The sequence below is a fragment of the Acartia tonsa genome, chromosome 4 (genome assembly GCF_053477335.1).
Source record: "Acartia tonsa isolate MP-2025a chromosome 4, ASM5347733v1, whole genome shotgun sequence".
Classification (NCBI taxonomy): domain Eukaryota; kingdom Metazoa; phylum Arthropoda; class Copepoda; order Calanoida; family Acartiidae; genus Acartia; species Acartia tonsa.
Genome location: NC_137263.1, coordinates 50857876 through 50878611, shown reverse-complemented (window position 1 = coordinate 50878611; position 20736 = coordinate 50857876). Strand labels below are relative to the sequence as shown.

The 20736-nt window shown below is 32.4% G+C and overlaps 1 protein-coding gene across 2 annotated transcripts; it reads right to left on the bottom strand.

Annotated features, from left to right (window-relative positions):
* Nucleotides 1–688: 688 nt before the first annotated feature.
* Ctns (lysosomal cystine transporter cystinosin) lies at nucleotides 689–20044 on the bottom strand. Of its 2 annotated transcripts, XR_013879062.1 has the most exons (13): nucleotides 19169–20044; nucleotides 17498–17603; nucleotides 16896–16995; nucleotides 15190–15272; nucleotides 9743–9816; nucleotides 8781–8850; nucleotides 8244–8343; nucleotides 6536–6655; nucleotides 5864–5893; nucleotides 5177–5334; nucleotides 3265–3468; nucleotides 1201–2621; nucleotides 689–810 (listed from the first exon to the last, which is right to left on the bottom strand). XR_013879062.1 is itself a non-coding variant. In XM_080158808.1 (12 exons), the coding sequence occupies exons 1-12, from the start codon at nucleotides 19203–19205 to the stop codon at nucleotides 2507–2509; spliced, it is 1197 nt and encodes a 398-aa protein (XP_080014934.1). In that variant the 5' UTR covers nucleotides 19206–20044; the 3' UTR covers nucleotides 689–2506. The 2 variants fall into 2 exon arrangements, 1 of the variants encoding a protein (XP_080014934.1); XM_080158808.1 differs by having other exon boundaries at nucleotides 689–2621.
* Nucleotides 20045–20736: the final 692 nt, after the last annotated feature.

Genomic DNA, 20736 nt, shown 5'->3' with positions numbered 1-20736 from the left:
TGGGTTATTAAGTTGAATGTCCAAACATTTCAACCACTGATTTAAATTTGAATTAAATCTGATTTTTTGTATCATTGGGGATGTACATTAATTTATCAACCGTTATCTTATCCCTTTAGATCCCTGTCACAAATGACATACTACTGACATGACTTGATTATTATAATCTTCAAGTTTAAACCATGGCTCTGTCTATCTTAACTCGAATGTTACTCCAAAGTTTGTTTACAAAGGAGGATAAAGCAATAGATGTAAAATAAACGTGGATGCTTTGACAGGAAATAATTTCCCCCCCGTCATTTATTGGTCAGTTCGTTCAAACAGTAGGAGGGAGATGAAAATCTAGTTTAAGATCTAAGAAATAATAAATTAATTGATAAACCCATTGGCTTTCTAACAAAGTGCAACTAACCCCCCACTCTTAATAAAACAAATAAAATGGTTGTTGCTGTTGAACGCTTAGGCACATAATTATGCTCATTCCCATAACTAGCTCCTCAACGCCAGTTTTTGTCATAATAGTTAACTGCAATTTGAATTTAAGACGCGTCATTAAATTTACAGCAACAAACATCGGCAAATTTTGAAATCGGTCAATTTTATTTTGCCACCAAACGTATGGGTTGACTATTACGGAGTAGCCTTACTACGTCGTCAGATCAAATTCCCTCAAAATCACTACGAATTATAATTCATATAGATATATTTCTATAAAAATCTTTACAATACAAATTTTGATAACATGTTAATATACAAATGGTTGACGGTATTTCCATGACACTCTGCAATTTAGGTACACCGACAAACGTCCTAATGCGACATCTCTTAAGTAAAACGTCCTAATTTTTTTTCAAAAATTAAATCTTTCAAATTTAATTTAAAAATGTTCTAAAATAAAAGGAAATAGATATATATTTTTTTAATTTGGAAAATTAAAGGTTTATTTTTGTAATGCACGGTTGTATTGGGTTCGAAACCATTCCGTTTGTGATAGCCAACACAGACTTTGGGAAAACTGTCGGACAGATTTGTAAAATTTAGCCTTTGGTTAAAGTTATTCGAAATAAAAAATATTTATTCCTGTGTTTTATCGCCATTTTGAATTTGATATTGTTAAATATTTTTATAATTAGAGGATTTTGTCCTTATATTTGGAAGATTTTTATTTCATAATTTTTGAAAATTTGTAGGACGTTTTACTAAAGAGATGTCGCATTAGGACGTTTGTCCCTTTAGAACGTTTGTCGTTTAGGAGGTTTGTCGTTTAGTAGGTTTGTCGCGGTAGGACGTTTGTCGCGGTAGGACGTTTGTCGGTGTACCGCAATTTATAATAGGTTGGATAAAATAGTACAATTGACAAAGTCTATTAATAACAAGTTTAGGTGATCACCATTTTATTTTGATGTATTTTTTGCTTAATATGAAATTTTGTACACATCTAAATTAAAACATAAAATACATTAGGTAATTATTTAAAAATATAATTTTGATTTATTCAACTCGCTGAAGAAAACTGTTGGTACATTTTATCAGGGCTCGGCAGTCGCGAATTAGTCATAAATTTAAACCCGTTTGGATTGTCACATTTGGGTCATATTTAAAATTCCAGCTTATTTATAAAATTAATAAGGTTGACACGCGGCTGCCGAGCCCTGTACTTCAGTGTCTTTGTTATTAACAATTATAATTTACAAATCACTAGATAATAATGGTCAGATTACATAAATTTATTTTGGGTTATTTCTTCAATTTGTACTTCAATCTTAAAAGGGGGGGGGGGGCGAAAGTGACACTTTTTGAAACCAAAACTAAAAGTCAAAGGAACTCAACTAAAAAAAGAGTTACAGGTCTGACATTTTGCATGGCAGTTGCTTTATAGGGGTACAATATGGAACTGTGAAGAAACGGCGTCGCAACCGCCGAAAACCGCCGAGAAAAGGCAAAAAAAAATTCGGCGGGAAACGGCGGTTTTCGGCGGTTGCGCCGCCGTTTCTTAACAGTTCCATATTTTACCCCTATAAAGCAATTGCCATGCAAAATCTCAGACCTGTAACTCTTTTGTTAGTTGAGTTCCTTTGTTGACTTTAAGTTTTGGTTTCAAAAAGTGTCACTTTCGCCCCCCCCCCCCCCCTTTGAATCTGTTCTGATTTAGTAACAGAATAGAATGAATTATTATGTTTAAAATGAGAAAAAATCAAAGGCAATAAAGTATTTATTAAGAGCAGGGAGGGAGGGGACATTGTGCTGTTTATTAATCTAGTCCCCAAAGTCTTATAATAACGTTTTCTTATTCGTTGGCTTAAGAACTTTGGGGGCATTTATTAAATTTTGATTTGTTGGTTCAATTAGTTGAGTGTCAAAACGTTCCAACCACTAATTGTAATTTACAGAAGGGGTAATTTTGTTAATCAGCATTGGGAATTTACATCAATTTATCAGACATTGTCTTATCCCTTTAGATCCCTAATTAAGAGGAAATATCCGTATGAATAATATGTTTGTTTGGCTAATTATCTGGTTGTGGTGAATGTTGATGATTCCTAGCACTACTATGGCTATCTTCACTGTCCTCGCTGTTCTTCCGGTTGTGGCCCTCCAGCTCCTGGTGGGGCAGGTTACCTCTGCAAAAATTTCAGATTTTTTTCCGAATATTTTCCATAAAGTTGTGTTTAACTGTTTAGTTAAATGCTTTTATTAAGTCAAATTGTTCTTAATTATGACCAAATGTATATATGTGAAATGTTTATATTAAGAACAGTTTGACCTAATAAGCGCATATGACTAAACGGTTACACAAAACTTTAAGTAAAATACATGACAAAAATGGCCCACTTTTAACATGTCTTTAGAGCTGATCATAAATCATAAAAAGTTGGAACGATTCTAATCTTACATGCTTAAAAAAACGATGAGAGATATTGGTGGTTTCATCCAAAGTGCCAAGTCGAGCATAGAAAACCAACCACTTCCTTATCAAATAAAAGAAGGAGAGGAGGGAGTTTTATTTGGGTTAGGTTAAATTGGGTACTGGGTAGCCCCACAGGTACAGGTCCAGTATGTTAAAGCCCCTACTGCACCACATACAGGGGAAAAGCAAAGGAGAAAGACACTTCATCCTTTTTAAATTTATTTAAAAAATAAATGAGTTGTGGGGGGGGGGGGTTAAATGCTCGATGGGCACATATAGGAAAGCACAGAGTTAACTGTAACTTGCGGACTGACATGAACCCAAAAAAAAAGCTATGTAATTAAAAATCTCAATACCTGTACAAACAATAATGTTGGACAATAAAAAGAATATCAAACAGAATGGAGAAGAATCCTAATCCAAATTTAGTTGGGTCTCCAAAAATGGAGGCCCAGTCATCATTGTTATAGCTAATGAGCAGCATCTGTAATATTGAGAGTGCTCCACCAGTAAAGTCCAGCAGGATATTGCCTATGCTCCAGCCAACTGTGCTCTTGCGCCTAAAAAAAATTCTCTAAATTAAAGCAGGGATAAGACAATGGCCAATAAATTGATGTACATTCCCAATGTTCATACCCAAATTACCCTTTATGTAGTTTACAATTAGTGGTTGAAACGTTTGGACACTCAGCTTAATAAACCAACCAATCAAAATCCACTAAGTCTCCAAAGTTGTTAAGTTAACAAATAAGAAAACGTTATTATAAAACTTTGGGGACTAGTGTATAAATTTTAATCTTAATTTAACAAAATGTTGCAGGAGTCATAATTCCAAGTTTGAAATTAATAGGACAATTCTAATAAAGTGTGTTACTTTATTTTATATCTTTATATTTCAAGAAAAATTTATGAAAATACTAAAAAACAGCAAATTTGGGTGTTACCTTTTATATGCACAGATACCATAAAATCAACAGAAAAAATACTTATTTTTACTTTTCTGTCATTTTTAAAGTTTGATTTTGTTAAATTGGCTATTCTTGAAGGGATTTATGCATTGAAATATACTGAAACATAATATTGGGCAGAAATTAATGTATTTCAAAGAAAGAAAATTTTAAAAATAAGAAATTCGACCTCTATCACTTCAGAGGACAGCTGCCAACCTCCAGTTGACAGGATATAGTTTAATACTTGTTAGCAATAATAATTAGCCCAAAAAGTAAAACAAAAAGTTTTTTAATATGGTAAAAAAATGATTATCTAAATCTTAATTTTGGGGATGATGATCTGGAGGACGCTCTTACTGGTGGTGATGATGACCCAGATTGTATCCAAGTACATGAGCATTATGACAACTCATCTATTGAACTATGGTCCAATTTTTGTATTTGTAGCAGCCTCTAATTAAAAGTTGTAACAAGAAATATAACCATCTTTTAAAAACTACTATATTTACCTTATGAAATGGAGAATTTAAAAACCATGATTGTATGTTTTGGGATTTCTCTTGATTGGAGAATGCTACAAATACAAAAATCGGACCATAGTTTAATAGATAAGTTGTCATAATGCTCATGTATTTGGATACCATCTGGGTCATCATCACCAACAGCAAGAGCGTCTTTAAGATCATCATCCCCAAAATTAAGATTTAGATTATCATTTTTTTACCATATTAAAAAGCTTTTTGTTTTACTTTTTGGGCTAATTATTATTGCTAACAAGTATTTAACTACATCCTGTCAACTGGAGGTTGGCAGCTGTCCTCTGAAGTGATAGAGATCGAATTTCTTATTTTCCAAAAATTTCTTTCTTTGAAATACATTAATTTCTGTCCAATATTGTGTTTCAGTATAATCAATGCATAAATCCCTTCAAGAATAGCCAATTTAACAGAATCAAACTTTAAAAATGACAGAAAAGTAAAAATAAGTATTTTTTTCTGTTGATTTTATGGTATCTGTGCATATAAAAGGTAACACCCAAATTTGTTGTTTTTTAGTATTTTCATCAATTTTCCTTAAAATATAAAGATATCTTAAAACTGATTGATTGGGCTTGTAAAGGAACCATTTGAGCATCTTCGGTCGAAAAAGGTCTGATTTGTAAGCATTTTTGACCAAGTTGTGGCCAAATAATAATAAAACATAAAATAAAGTAACACACTTTATGTCTAAATAGTATATTAAGATAACAGCTATCCGCCACGGACGGATAGACAGACACTAAAAGTATAAAAGCTTTGCCTTTAAAAATGCTGGTTACCTGTAATTCATAAAAGCTTGTGGTATATATTTGATAAGTGTAATACCCAGTTTAACATAGGAACAGAAGTAAAGAAAGTCTAGCCAGGAGAGAGCTTTAGCGGCGGAACATATAAGGCTAATCACAAGAAAAACAAATATTCCTCCGAGAATTCCTAAGATGACATTTAAATTTTTCTTTTCATTAGATTTCATCACAGGTTTTTTGGTGGATTAATGCAAATACTCGTAGAAAAATATACAAAAACATTTAAATCTTTAACAAACTTGAAAAGTAGAAAGGATTTCAATAAAATTAATAAATATAAGAATAATATCCAATTGCTTATATGTTTCTCCAATTGCTTTAACCTATGATACAAAGTCAGGTCTTCATGTCTGTAGCGAAAGGTCTATGAAATGGCTGGTTCAATTAATTTGTACATATTAACAATTCTACAAGTGAAAATTCCCCCCCCCCCCCTCCCAAATTTACCAACTTCCCTTTAGTTACTGCACAAAAAAAGTTTTAAACTACACTTCTAAAATATCCAAACTTTAAGCAATTTCAAATGGAATTAATTTGCTGAATCACAGCCCCTACTCGTGGCTAAAGCCTTGTCAACTATTATCAATCTCTTTAAGAGGATAAGAAAGCGTATAACTTATTTTAATTAGATGAAAGAAAATGAAAAGAAAGATTTCCTAAACATATTCTAGACACTCTCTGAGATCCTTTCTGAAATATAAATTATAATTAGGCCAAAATATTTTAAACCAAACACTCAGCATTTTTTATTTTTTTTATTCTTATGACCAACCGCAAATATGACGACATTTCCATATATTTCTTGAGATTTTAGTTTAGTCTTTATATTTTAACATTGAAGCACTAGTATTTGTTTAAATAGGGTTGATCAAAAATTAGACAGAATTAAAAAACTTAAGATAATTTTTTTACGATCATTTACATTTATCAAGAACGATGTTAAAGTACCCTATAATATCTTTTTATACTGAAAAGAAGAGATTAAAATCTTATTTGGATTAAAATAAAATGTAAGTTATTTATTCTTATAATAAAGCAACAGGGTGTCTGTCTGTTTGTAGCGAAGGATCTCGCTAACTGCTAAACCGATATGTTTCTCCTTCTCAGTGTAACTACGCATAGGTCCTGGGAAGATTTAAACTATTTTAGGGGAGGGTACCACCACCCACCAAAGAGAAATCGCCCCTAGAAATTTTTTTTTCTCGTAACTTTTTCTTTTAAAAACTACAATAGAAAATGGGGGATCGACTGCTCCCCCCAACCCCGTTAAGGGTCCCTGGAGGCCTCTAGGAGCGTAACCGTCAAATTTAAGATAAAAAAAGCATTACTAACCTGGTATAGTTTACACTGTATGATAGTTATGATACAAGCAAAGACGGCGTGAATGGTAAAGAAAACATCATTTGCCTGCACGGGGTTCACACCCTGCGGGTGATTTACAAAATATTCTTCCTAAACATTAAATAATATATTTCAAATGCCAAGGGAGTTGACAATGTCCGACAAATTGATGTATATTCCCAATGATGATACACAAAATAACCCTTTTAGAATATAAAAAGTTGTTAAATCTTTCGGACATTCAACTTGATGAACCAACCATTTAAAAGGGGGGAGGCGGATGTGCCACTTTTTGAAACCAAAAGTAAAACGCGCATGATCTCAGCCCATAAAAGAGTTACAGCTCTAAAATTCAACACAGAAGTTGCTTTTATGAAGAACAGTATGTAACTGGGAAGAAACGGCGAACCGCCCTTCCCACCAACAACCGCCGTTTCCCGCCAAAAATCCCCCCCCCCCCATTTTTTTTCGCCAAATTAGACAGTTCTCAATCATCTGAGATAAAAAAAAAATTTGTCATAAAAATTTCCCTTATATTTTCACGAGAAACTTGTAATATTTCAAACATGTCAATACCTATTATAATAATTGCAACTATATAATCTTACAAGTGTCAAGTGAAAATATAAGGGAAATTTTAAAAAATTTCTTAGATGATTAAAAATTGTCTATTATGGCGAGAAAAGGCAAAAAGAATTTCGGCGGTTCCGCCGCCGTTTTTTCACAGTTCAATATTATTCTCCACAAAAGCAATTGCTGTGCCTAATTTTATAGCTATCTTTTATGGGCTGAGATCATGCGCGTTTTACTTTTGGTTTCAAAAAGTGGCACATCCGCTTCCCCCCTTTATCATAAGTCCCCAAAGTTGTTAAGCTAAAGAATAAGAAAACGTCATAATAAAACTTTGGGGGCTGGTGTAATAAACAGCCCGATGTCCCCTCTCTCCCTGCAAATACCTTTCCAGCATTAAAAAATTCTTCATAAATTAAATATTATTTAGGCACAATTAAAAGTAAGAAAAACATAGTTTGAGTGGTTAAACATTTTAATAAGGTCAAAAGTACATGATTTAACTTTTTGGAAATCCATAAACACCCTTCACATTTCAATTTTGTAAAAGGAAAAGTAAAAATGGGAATACATCTTTAAACATATTTGGAGTGTCAGGAAGGGTAAATAATAAATATTTAAGAAACCAAAAATGTTGTTTTTTATATAAAAAAATGGTATTTTTTGCCAAAATCGATTTGATAGTAGATTTTCACATTCAATATAGATAAGCAGGTCTTATCCGTAAATAGCTACAATTCTACGACGCTTAGTAATCTTAGTTTGAATTGCAATGTAACGCGCTCAATCGCCCAGGGTATTAAGTATATTAACACCCATTAGACAACCAACTCTTTGATTGCACAACCTTTGTCTAGAAGTCCTAACTGTGCATGGAGTTTCTCCTGTTCTGGGCCAAGGCACTCCCCCTACTACTTATGTCCCTCAACTGACATAGCAGCAGTAGAAACAATTTTAAACGTCTCTAGTAATTAAAAGGTATCGGGCCGATATTAGAACCGATCATCTTACCGACAACAATAGTATGCGTCACGTGTTACGCCACAGTCGGTAATCAATGATGCTGATGATTTTTACACAATTAGGGAGTAATATCCCCAATACAAAACAAAACAAAATATGGGATTACCTGAATGGAAGGAATCCAGAAAAGTCCAATATTAAAGCATCCATAAACAGAAAATCCAACAACATTCAGAGCAAGAAAATCAAAATTCAATCCGATCACACTAAAATGGATTTTAAAATTTTTTTATTTATATAAATTTGGATCTTAACAATAAAGAATACTTTAACTTCTACTCAATCCAAATTTGTTTAATGCTTTTTCGTCATAAATTTGCATCTTGGGACCTCCAAAACAGAGGTCCTTAAAGGATTTTACATGGATCTCTTCTTGGACCAGTGATAATTGACGTAATTTTGATAATTATGCACGCCATCCAATAAGCAGGGCCAGTCCTTACATCTGTCAGTTCGTACGTCCTTCCGTGGACCCTGTGCCGACTTTCAATTGAGTCTTTGAATATCAGTCGGAAATATTATCACATCTAAGAAGCTACAAAAAAGCAGAAAGCAATTTGCGCCAGACGAAAAAGGTACCCATCACTGGAACCAGGTAATTGTCTGGGTTTTATATCTATACACATACATTTATTAATGTTACCTTTTTCTTCTAAAGTTTTCAATAATTTGTGGATAAAAAGATATTGACCACGCCACAAAGTAGATCCAACCTGATATAGAATTTTAATATTAATAGAATTAACATATCTAGGGAGGGAGGGAACAATGATCTGTTTATTACTCTGGTCCCCAAGGTTTTATAATAACGTTTTCCTAATCGTTGGCTATACAACTTTTGGGAATTTAATTTATTTTTGATTATTTGGTTTGGTAAGATAGTGTTCGAATGTTTCAACTACTTATTGTAATCTAAAGAAGGGTAATTTTGAGTACCATCAATGTGGATGTACATCAATTTATCGGCCATTGTCTTATCCCTTTAGACCCCTGAATAAATCATTGATTATTATGTGGTACAATTTCAGTATTTCATGCTTAACCACAATATGAATCAAAATCTGTTATATCAACACGAAACAAAATTGTTATCTAAGAAAACTCATGTTTTTTACTTTTTAATTGAGAAAAGCAAATTTTCTAATCGTGTATAAGCGAATAAACCTTTTTCAAATGACTGGTTTTGCAAACAAACGAGAAAACTTAAAGCTATTCCCACCCCTCTTTTCAATTCATTAAAAGAAAATGAAGAGAGATGGGTAATCAGGGCTTAAGAAGATATTTTATGTGAAAGCACCAATCATCCTGCAAGATATACATATATGTATGTATACATAGTATATCCGCGGATATAAAAATGAAAAATTATAAGATTAAAACCAGTTTTAGACTAGTTTTCTGCCATACTAAAAAAATCATGTATTGCATCGTATAATCGTATTACAGACAAATTTCCACGAATGCCTGGGCTAACAAAACTGGTATAAATTTTATGATTTTTATTTTATTGTTTTTGGAAAATTGTCTATAATACGATTCTATACATGATTTTTCAGTATCCTGCGGATATTAATCGGTTTTAAAGCCATAATGAAAAATGCTTACCTACGACAGTGCTTAATGTATCAATTTCTTTTGATTTCATCACATCTACGCGGACAAAGGCTGTACTCTCAAAACTAAAATAATTAAGTTGCTATTTATCAAGGATGACATTCATAAAAGCGAAGCACTGAAATGTTGGGACAAACGAACATTAACACTTTATAGTGTCAGAACTGAGTAATCAGAATAAAGTCTATAAGCCAAAACAAAAAATTTAAGCAAATGTGTTGCAAAACTGCTTAAATACAGATACTGTTTAAGGACATACTTACATTTTTAAGGACTTGATCATAGAGATGCTTGCTTCACTTATAACATTGTACTATATTGTCCTAGGAATCAGTTTTCTAAAAGTCTGGACTTTCTGGTAGTAATTATGTAGTTGCTACGCTTTCTAAATGATACCTAAGTGTTATAGGAATTATCATGCAAAGTTTGAAATCGATAAGGCAATTCAAAAATGTCTAAACTAAAAAAAGAGCGTTACAGTTACCGTTACGGTTGGACGGACGGACAGACCCTAATTATACAAAAACTTCGCTTTAAAAAGAAAATATAAAGTTTTTTGTTTCTGTTTATTCTAATTGGCTTTAACTTTCCCGAAATGTAGGCTAAAAAAATAATTCCAAACCGATTATAATCCGGTGGATAAGAACCGGTTTTCATCCATACGAAAAATGTATGTCTAGCATCGTATTATATCCGGTTTTCTACGAATACAAAAATTTACGATCATAAGATTAAAACCAGTTTTTTTAGCCGGTGCCTTCGGTACCTCGGGGCTAAAAAAACTGGTTTTAATCTTATAATTGTACAATTTTACATCCGCTGAAACCCGTTTATAATACGATGCGTGAAATAACTATTAATGTATATATATTGTACAGGGTGCGGCACATAAATCCGGACTTTTTCTAATTTGTAAACAAATGAACATAAAATCGTCAATTTTAAAGATTTTATCGAATTTTAAAAACTGAGAGGCAAAATAGGTATATGACCATTAGATTATTCAATAAAACCACCGCTAGCCTCAATAACCTCCCCTACCCGCCCCCTGAACCGCCCGCAGGCCCTGGTCACCATGTCCCTGTACAAGCTGGAGAAGTTCTCCTTGTTAGTGGCAATGGGGGAGGTCTTTGTGGTATAGGCACGTCTATTGGTGCATGCTTCAAAGTAGCTCTGGGTCAAATAGTCTAATGGATTAAGATCTGGGCTGCTAGGAGGCAACATTTCCTTAGGGACGTGAGTAACCGCAGGATCTAAATTCCCATCTTTTAAGCTACCCTTCGACACGGCGGCTCTTATCTGGGCCACAGTTGAGCTAGAACAATATTTATACCTTTTTGGAAATGGCATGAAGATTTAGCTAGGGTTGTCAGCGCAACCCATAGTCTAAAATGAGATTCAAGGTTCCATATGGGCCCCTGTAGACGAGAATCGTGAAATTTTCAAGATTTTTGGCGTTTTTAACATCTTACAATCTGCCACGTGTCAATTTGCCGGAGTAATACGGCCAAGCCAACTTGAAAAAAGAACTCTAGTAATTTCTAGTACCTAACTTATGTATCTAACAGTACCTTCAGCAAGTTTCATGAGCAACCTGCGCACTTCGAATTTGCCTAGTTGAACATATGCGCTGCCAGCTCGTAGTACACGTCCTACATCGTCCAAAGATTTGTATGGGTAAAAAGGTCATTACCTAAGCTTTTTATAGTGGGGTCAAACGTCCTGATCGGTAAAGTAGTCTTGGCGCTATGGCCGTTTAAAAAAAGTCCGGATTTATGTGCCGCACCCTGTATATTAGACTGTTGTAGGTTTCATGTTTAATAAAAGTTCATATTCGTTTTCATGAACGGATCAGAATCCGCTTATTTTTAGCCTGAAACAAACCGGTTTTGTACTGTGAAAAAAATCATGTCTACATGGTATATAGAAATATTCAATTGAAACAAAAAGAAATCGTAGGCTAAATTTCTTTTTGGTCGTGCCTTGAGTCTAAAGCCAAACAATAACAGGAATTAACATCTAATTTTCAAAAGCGAAGCTTTTCAATAATTAGGGTAGGTAAGTCCGTAACGGATAGCTCTTTTCGTTAGGTAATTTAAAAAATATTATATTTGTCCTATCAATTTCCAATTTTTACACGATGATTCCTATAAAAGTTAGGTGTTCGTTTTAGGACGCATAGCTACTCTATAATCACTACAAGAAAGTCTTTTTAAAACATGTTTAATTCAACTTTTGTAAGGTATAATTATCCAATTCATCTGATTTTTAAAATAATAATTCCTAGGACAACAAGGTCTAATATTATAAGGGAAGCATATCTATAATTAAATCCAAAAGGAAAAGTGTATCCTTTTCCAGAATCCTGTATTTACGCAATTTTGCTATAAAGGTAGGAGTAGGTTGCACTAAAAATCCGTAAAAGTTGTGAGTTTTAATTTAAAAACGATAGAAATTTATGTTAACTTAAAAAAAATTGTCTATAGTTCTTTTCAATAAGAAATACACATATATAGAGAATATTATCGTTCTACTTCTTTTTTTAAGCCTTAAAACACACACCTTTACGGATTTTTAGCGCAACCTACTCCTTCCTTTATGTACAATTTTGTTTAGACAAATCAATGCTCTGCTTATTAAGTTTTAACACTCTACAAGAGCTATTCGATTATCCTTCCTTAAGATTTTAGAGCTTTGCTTTTATGGATGTTATCATCGTTGTATTAATGTATTACTACTTGTTACAAAGATATCCTCCTTGCTAAAAGCAAAACTTTTCTTAAATTTGAGTAAATTCATCCTAACGCCCCTCCGTTAAGGATAGCTCTGATCGTTAATTTAGGCAGGTTAGAATAGTCCTATAGATTTTAATCATAAGGTACAATTCCAAACTCTATAATCATAAAAAAAATTTCCCTATTTCCATATTAAACATTTTGATATTTTCTATCATTTTTTGGTGATGTAAGTACCTTTTCTATTATAAAATAGAATTAATTATTTTTTAATGTTTAAATTTCAATCACCTTTTAATTTTAAATGGTCGTTTGTGTCCGTCTGACCTTTATTGCTTTCATGGATGTTGTCATCCTTGTTTATTTGACAAGAAAAATAACAATTTTAAAGTTATACAACTATAAATTATGTTAAAAATGTCATACCTAAATTATTATGACATAAAAAGTAGCGCAGCAAAAACATTTAAAAACTGCAATAATTTCGAGTAAGAATATAGAATTTCTTTCAAGGTAGAACATTAATAGAACATTTCTTATTAATCAATTTGTAATTATACATGTTTAAAACTTTTTACTAAACAAAATCGTGATTTTACGTAACCTAAATTGGCGATGAGAGGGAGTGAAGTAGTTAGAAATCACTAGTTTTAGAGTATTCTAAAAAAAATGACTTTAAAGGCACTCTAATAGAGAGGATTTAGTCAGTGAGGGAAGAGGAACCCTATACCTAGTAGGGATGGCAATCAATCAAATCTTTAAACCGGAATCGGATTCGGATTCTTACAAGAATCCGTCAACAAAAATGGCGGATTCCCGCGGATTCCGGATTCTTATTTTTGGCGGATTTCGGATTCGAATTCCGGATTCTAGCAATATTTTAAAATGCTATTTTTAAAAATTAAAAAAATTAAGTGCTACATTGTCCTAAAAATTATTGTTCTTGGTGTTCTCTATAATTCACTTCCGAGAATCGAACCAGATTTTAAAAGATTTTATATATAATGATGATAATCTTTGCCTTCAAAAAGCGGGAGTTGAAAGAAAAAACTCAAGACGCTAATTTTAGCCTACCAATTAAGAATCCGAATCCGCTATTAAAAAATGAATTCCGGATTCGGATTCCAAAATTGACCAAAAATTGGGCGGATTCCGGATCCCGGATACGGATTGCCAACCCTAATACCTAGTGATGCTATGCATCTAAAAATTGTATAATCAATCATTTCACAATCTAGTTTAAAAATACTAAATCATATGTTTAAAATATTGCAAATCAATTAATATTATAAAATATAAAAATATGTTGAAAATCATGATATTGAATATATTAAACAAAAAATACTGGGATTTTTTCAATAATTTTGTTTTTAAGGTAGTCGCCGTTTTTCCTCTTAGTTTAAATAAATATTAGGGGGTGGGGGGGAGTTCTTGTAAAATCTCTTAAATAGATGCAGGGGCGCTTTAAAACCATGATTAGGGTATAGTTTACCTAGGCGAATATAAAGACAATAACCTGTAGTAAAATATGGATTATCTTGTAATATGTGAATTTTTATCTTTAGGTTTCATTTATATCACTTTTTACTCGACTCATAAATAATATCATTATTTTGAATAAAAAAAACTTTAAATATTTGTTAAACTTTAGCATTAAAGCTTTGAAACAAGAACTTGAACTAAAATATTGGAATTACAAAGGATAGTTTAAGCGTAACAAAAAATTAAGTTTCTTCAGTGCGTTTAATTTCAACATAAAGAAGTTGTAAAATATTTAATTGTTGCTCCGTAAAAAAAAATTTTCATGACTTGGAAAAACTTTTTAAAATTCAAAATTAAATCGAACTTAGTTGCTTCTGAACAAGGATGATAGCATCCATGAAAGCGAGACTCTAAAATGGTATGACAAACGAACATTAACACTAATAGAGTGTCATAACAGAATAAGCAGAAAATAAATGTATAAGTTTAAACAAAATTGTAAATAAAATTTAAAATACTGTTTAAGGACATGCTTCTATTTTTAGGACTTTATTATAGAGAAGCTTCGCTTATAATTGTTCTATATTGTCCTAGGAAAAAAAAAATTTTAAATCAGATGAATAGGATAATAATATAACTTGGAAAATTGTTGTCAAAAAAGTTAAAAATCAACATGTTTAAAATGGACGCACGGACAGTCTGGTTACGATTATAGAGTTGGTTGGTACGCTTACTAAATCGTACATATCTGTTATAGGAATCATCATGCATTCTAGCATGTCTAAATTAACGAAAAGAGCTAACCGTTACGGACAGATGGACGTACTGACCCTTATATTAGAAAAGCTTCGCTTTTAAAATGATAGACAAATTAGTTGACTAACTATCTTACTAAACTGACCAACCCTGAAGTCAATTCTCCAAATTATTCAATCAAATTTTTAAGATGTTCACAGTACAATAAATTACATACCTACTTAGTAACACAAAATGTTCCACTACTCCTACTAAATTTCAAATTTCTTATTTTTTAAAATTACATGGTAATTTACCCGTGGTACAAAAAAACTTTTTAGGTGATTCCTCTCTAAGTGTCTAGCGAACATACACCCCCATTTATTTTTAATAAATTGAAAATAAGGGAGCATTATTATTTCTTGGGGGAGGGCCTTTTGTGCTCATCAAGGCAATTAAAGGGATACCGGCTTTTTCTGACAATACCTGATATTTTTTAGACTAGGAACAGCTGTTACTATCACGTGACCTGCCTTCACAGCTGTTAGTGTTATGGTTACATTTCCTCCCTGAAATAATATTATTAGGAACAGCTGTTACTATCACGTGACCTGTTCTCACAGCTGTTATTGTTATGGTTACATTTCCTCCCTGAAATAATATTATTAGGAACAGCTGTCACTATCACGTGACCTGCCTTCACAGCTGTTAGTGTTATGGTTACATTTCCTCCCTGAAATAATATTATTAGGAACGACTTTAACTTTCACGTGACCTGCCTCTACAGCTGTTAGTGTTATGGTTACATTTCCTCCCTGAAAATAATATTATTAGGAACAGCTGTTACTATCACGTGACCTGCCTTCACAGCTTATAGAGTTATGGTTACATTTCCTCCCTGAACATATTATTATTAGGAACAGCTGTTACTGTCATTTGACCTGCCGTAACAGCTGTTAGTGTTATGGTTACATTTCCCCCTGAAAATAATATTATTAGGAACAGCTGTCACTATCACGTGAACTGCCTTTAATGCTGTTAGTGTTATGGTTATATATCCTCCCTGAAAATAATATTATTATGAATAGCTGTTAATATCACGTGACATGCCTTCACAGCTGTTAGTGTTATGGTTATATATCCTCCCTGAAAATAATATGATTATCATTAGGAACAGCTGTTCCTATCACGTGACATGCCTTCACAGCTGTTAGTGTTATGGTTACATTTTCTCCCTGAAAATAATATTATTAGAAACAGCTGTTACTATCACGTGACCTGCCTTCACAGCTGTTAGAGTTATGGTTACATTTCCTACCTAAAAATAATATTATTAGGAACAGCTGTTAGTGTTATGGTTACATTTCCTCCCTGAAATAATATTATTAGGAACGACTTTAACTTTCACGTGACCTGCCTTCACAGCTGTTAGAGTTATGGTTACATTTCCTACCTAAAAATAATATTATTAGGAACAGCTGTTAGTGTTATGGTTACATTTCCTCCCTGAAAATAATATTATTAGGAACAGCTGTTACTATCATGAAACATACCTTCACAGCAGTTAGTGTTATGGTTACATTTCCTCCCTGAAAATAATATTATTAGAAACAGCTGTCACTTTCAAGTAACCTGTTCTCACAGCTGCTAGTGTTATAGATACAATTCCTAAAAAAATGGAAGTACGGCCCAAATTACGATAAAAAATTACACTTTCTGTAGATTAAAATTAAGGGTTGAAATCATTGTGGTAGGGTAAAGCAAAATTTAATGGAAGTTTTTAAAGTTTTTAAGCTAACAATTCAAAAAATCTTGTTTCTAAAACTCTGGAGACCAATATAATTTACATTCCTTCTTCCCTGATACCAATCACCATTTCGCTTTATAGCTGACAAACATAAACAACCCAACAAGTTACTAAATCCTATTATATAAGTAAAGAGCTTTTTTTGTCTGTAGCGAAGGATCTCGCTAACCGCTGAACTGATATGTTTATCCATTACAGTGAAGCTTCTTATATGCCCAGGGAAGGTTTTTAACTATTTTGGTGGATAGAATCTCCACCCTCCAAATAAAAAATGCCTTCCCCCAATGAAATATTTTTAAAACCTTTTTCTTTTTAAAATCCACATTGAGTACGGGGCTTAATTTTTACCCTCTTTAGCCTTTAGCAAAACAACTAGTGCACTTACTTGTTTTAAAGTTGTGTTGTCAATTGGTTTTATAATTCCATTATTATCCTCTTGGAAGTATAATGTGATTGCTTCACTTAATCCATCATCTTGAGAACCCCTGCATGTAAAGAATCACGAATATTAAATAAGACTAGGAAGGTATTTAATTTAAATAGTAGATATTTTTAATGCGTTTTCAATATAAATATTAACATAACAAACAATAATTTTCTATAAAGAATAGAAATTAATTTAATATAAAATTGCCATTAACAAGTAAATATTCTTTCAAACATATGTATTCTTATATTGCCCAAGTACCATTAAAATTAATATGGAAACCTGGACTTCAAAGGCCTATTGCTTTAATTGCAATTTTTAAACAAAATAATAACTTTTATATACAATAGTTATTTATCGCTTCGTATTATTGATAGCTTTCCGCGGATAATAAAATAAAAAATATAAGATTAAAACCGTTTCTGTTAGCCCTGAGGACCGGGAAACAAAATTAGTATTAATTTTATGATTTTAATATTAATATTCGCGGAAAAGTTTTGAAATTATTTTCACAGTCGCAATACACTTATAATAAGAAAGATAAAATAAAAAATACTTACGTCAAATAGAATGTTACATTTTGAGATTGATCAATTAAAAGATTTGCAGATTGTTCACTGGAATGCAGAACTACCTCGCCTCCAACACAGAAAGGCAAAATAAAACCTGAATAGACAAAGTTTCAACAATGTTAATAATGTCCATACTCCACAAGACGAGCAGCAATAACAATAAAGAGTCAAATGGCATAATAAATCCTTTATAAATAAAGTAGATATTCACATTGTAATCAAGGACAATAGTAGAAGGGTAGAATAAATAAACCCTAAAGAAATTTTTTTTAATCCGATGAAAATCGGTCAAAATATGCACACAAGACAAAATTTTTGAAGACCATTGTTTTGAAGGTCACTTGAGCTAAATAAATAACGATCAAGTTTTTGAAAAACTTTATATTTGTTATACCTAAAGTTAAAGAAATTTCAAAGCCGAAATCCTCCGGAAATAGCTTAAAGGGAATGTAAATGAGGATATTGCAAGAAAGAGAAAGGTTTTTGAAGTTTATTAATATAACTTTTAAGACTTTAACTTATATTATGTGTTCATTGAAAAATAGTCAGTCATAAAATAACTTCTCTACTGAATCATCAATATGTTATTATGTTCAATAATATCTCTGGCCAAAAAACAATTGATTGATAGAGGACCCCTCTGTCTTGGATAGGTATACAATATAAATATCATTTTTCTTTACCTATCCAAGTTTTTTTGATTTACTTTTAAGCATATTTTTAAAGCCAAACTTACAAACCTAAACACACATAAACTCACACACATACACACACACACACACCCAAACACACACACACGAATTGTGAGAATGCTGCATCTAGGGGATGTTGAATTTTTCTAAACAATTTTTCTACCAACTTTCCAACTCCGCATCTTTGAAGCCAAAGCAAACTCTTCCAAACAAAATTAAATATTCCCTCTGAAACAATTTCCCCACCGGAGCAAAAGTATTTATGAGCATCAAATCTAATCAAGTTACTTTTTAAGGCCAACATGGTTGGAGTCACGTTTTAATAGGTACCTATTTAAATTAGGACAAACAAAAATTACAAAATTATAAATATAGTAGGTACCCTTGCATTATTATTCGTAAATATAACATATCCTTATAATAAAGAAAAGGATCTCTGTCTCGCTGAACCGATATGGTTCTCCTTCACAGTACAGCTTCTCATTAGGCTTGGGAAGGTTTATAACTATTTTAACTATAATCCTACCAAGAAAAAAATTAGATATAAAAAATTTACTTTTATTTAAAATGTCAAATAAAAAGTTGGGTTATTGAATACCCCCTTACATAGAGTTCTTAAAAAGATTATGCACCTAGTGTAATATTTATTAACATAATAAAATAATCAATTTTAAATTAAAAATGCTTTATATAGCCAAACTTTTTTGGTAATTTCTTGTAATTATCTATAAAAACAAAAATAAAATATGTACGTTAAGTTATAGATTATCTGGATCATGGAAAGAAAACAAAGTTTTTCTCCTATTTCTAGCCCCTGCGGATGGCTCGAACCTTGCGGGACCCTGTGAAGCATTCATTAACATTTACGTAACCTAACATAAAATACGACGAAACCGGCTACTTTCCAAAATTCAATTATCTTAACTTAAAGTTAGTCTAAAAAATAATGTACTAATAAAAATCTTACCAAATAAAAATACTATTCTGTGGTGCCAGGAAAACATTTTGCATGCATCTGCTGGAGCAAACTAATTTAGTAGGTGTTTCTGAACTCGCGAGAGCTGACGCTTCCAACAGTAGCATGCATATTAACTTTTATTATCTCTATATTTTCTGAAATTAAGGGTGAAACAATATAAGTAACTATAACAGGTATTATAAGTACATTTTTAAGGTCCTATTATAAAATTTTAAAAATTTTATGTGTATGAAGCTTAAGATCTCAGAAATGGTCCAAAATGGCTGTACTTTTTATGGATGCTAAATAAATGTCTTCGGGTGGTTTTATGCTATTTTCCTGACCTCCCTCGTCAATCCCTTGAGTCTAGGGGCGAAGCAACTAGTAGCATTACTCGATTCGGTTGTTGGACGACACATTTCCCTCCCCTTAAATTGATTTTTTCAAAACTTGCTTTAAAGACCATATTTAATGCCATAACGATATGTTCCTTTTCCTAACCTTACTTTTCCTTAATTAAAATAAGCATTACAATTATTTTTAGGATCTAGTGCAGTTCACGGTAAAATGTTCCTGGTAACGATTATCTCAAAAAATCTATGAACTTAATTTGCTGCTAACACATACACGGTGGAACGTTATACACTCGCTTATTCTCGCACAAAATCTTAACCGACAAAAGAAGGCCTACAAATATACTGGAATAGTCATTACTTAATAATGTTCAGTTATCTCGAAGTGCACATAAATGCACGAAAAGATTTATTTTACGCTTTTTTTCAATTATTTTTTTTTTTAAATTTCATTTGTATAATTGTGTAACCTTTAATTTACTTAATTAAAATGTTATTATTATACCCTGAACTGATAAGGAGAAATATTAACAACATATCTCTATTTTGAAATGATAATGAACTTCCTCCACGGACGTAGAGCTATCATCATCAAATACATGTCTTATCTCTTAATACAACAAGGATGCAATTATTTTTTAAAACCCCGCGAAATTTGCTAAAATATGCTGACACGTCCTCAAGAATTTCAAGTGTGTGTAATGCTTTGGCCCATAAAAAGATTCAACTAATTTTTTGTCCGGTAAAGGTTTAAAAAACCTGTCCTCTAGAAGTTCAAGGTTTGTGAAAAATAGACTCAACCAAATTCATGTGAGTCTTGTCGATCTCCCTTTCGATGTCCCATAGAGTAGAGGTTAGCGCACTACGCTGTGGTTGGGAAAATATGAGTTCAAGTCCCCTCATAGATATTGCACTTGGATGACAAATGTTGTTGCAATTTGACAGAATATAATTACGCAACCTTCCCTGTGATGCCCTTAGGTTGTAAGGAGGGAGATTTGTAGGAAGTTAGGATCCTACCTATCAAGCAACTGTAATCGTGTTTTCCCTCGTCCATGCTACTCATTCATATGAGAGTGCCATTAATTAGGGTGGCTTAATATAGAACACATGCCAAAACTCTAGGCCAGGGTGATGTAATTGAATAGCTTTTACGATAATTGCGGGTCAGCTTGTAATGTAATATAGAAGCTTACCAATCTAGGATTGGTCAAAGGATTCTCA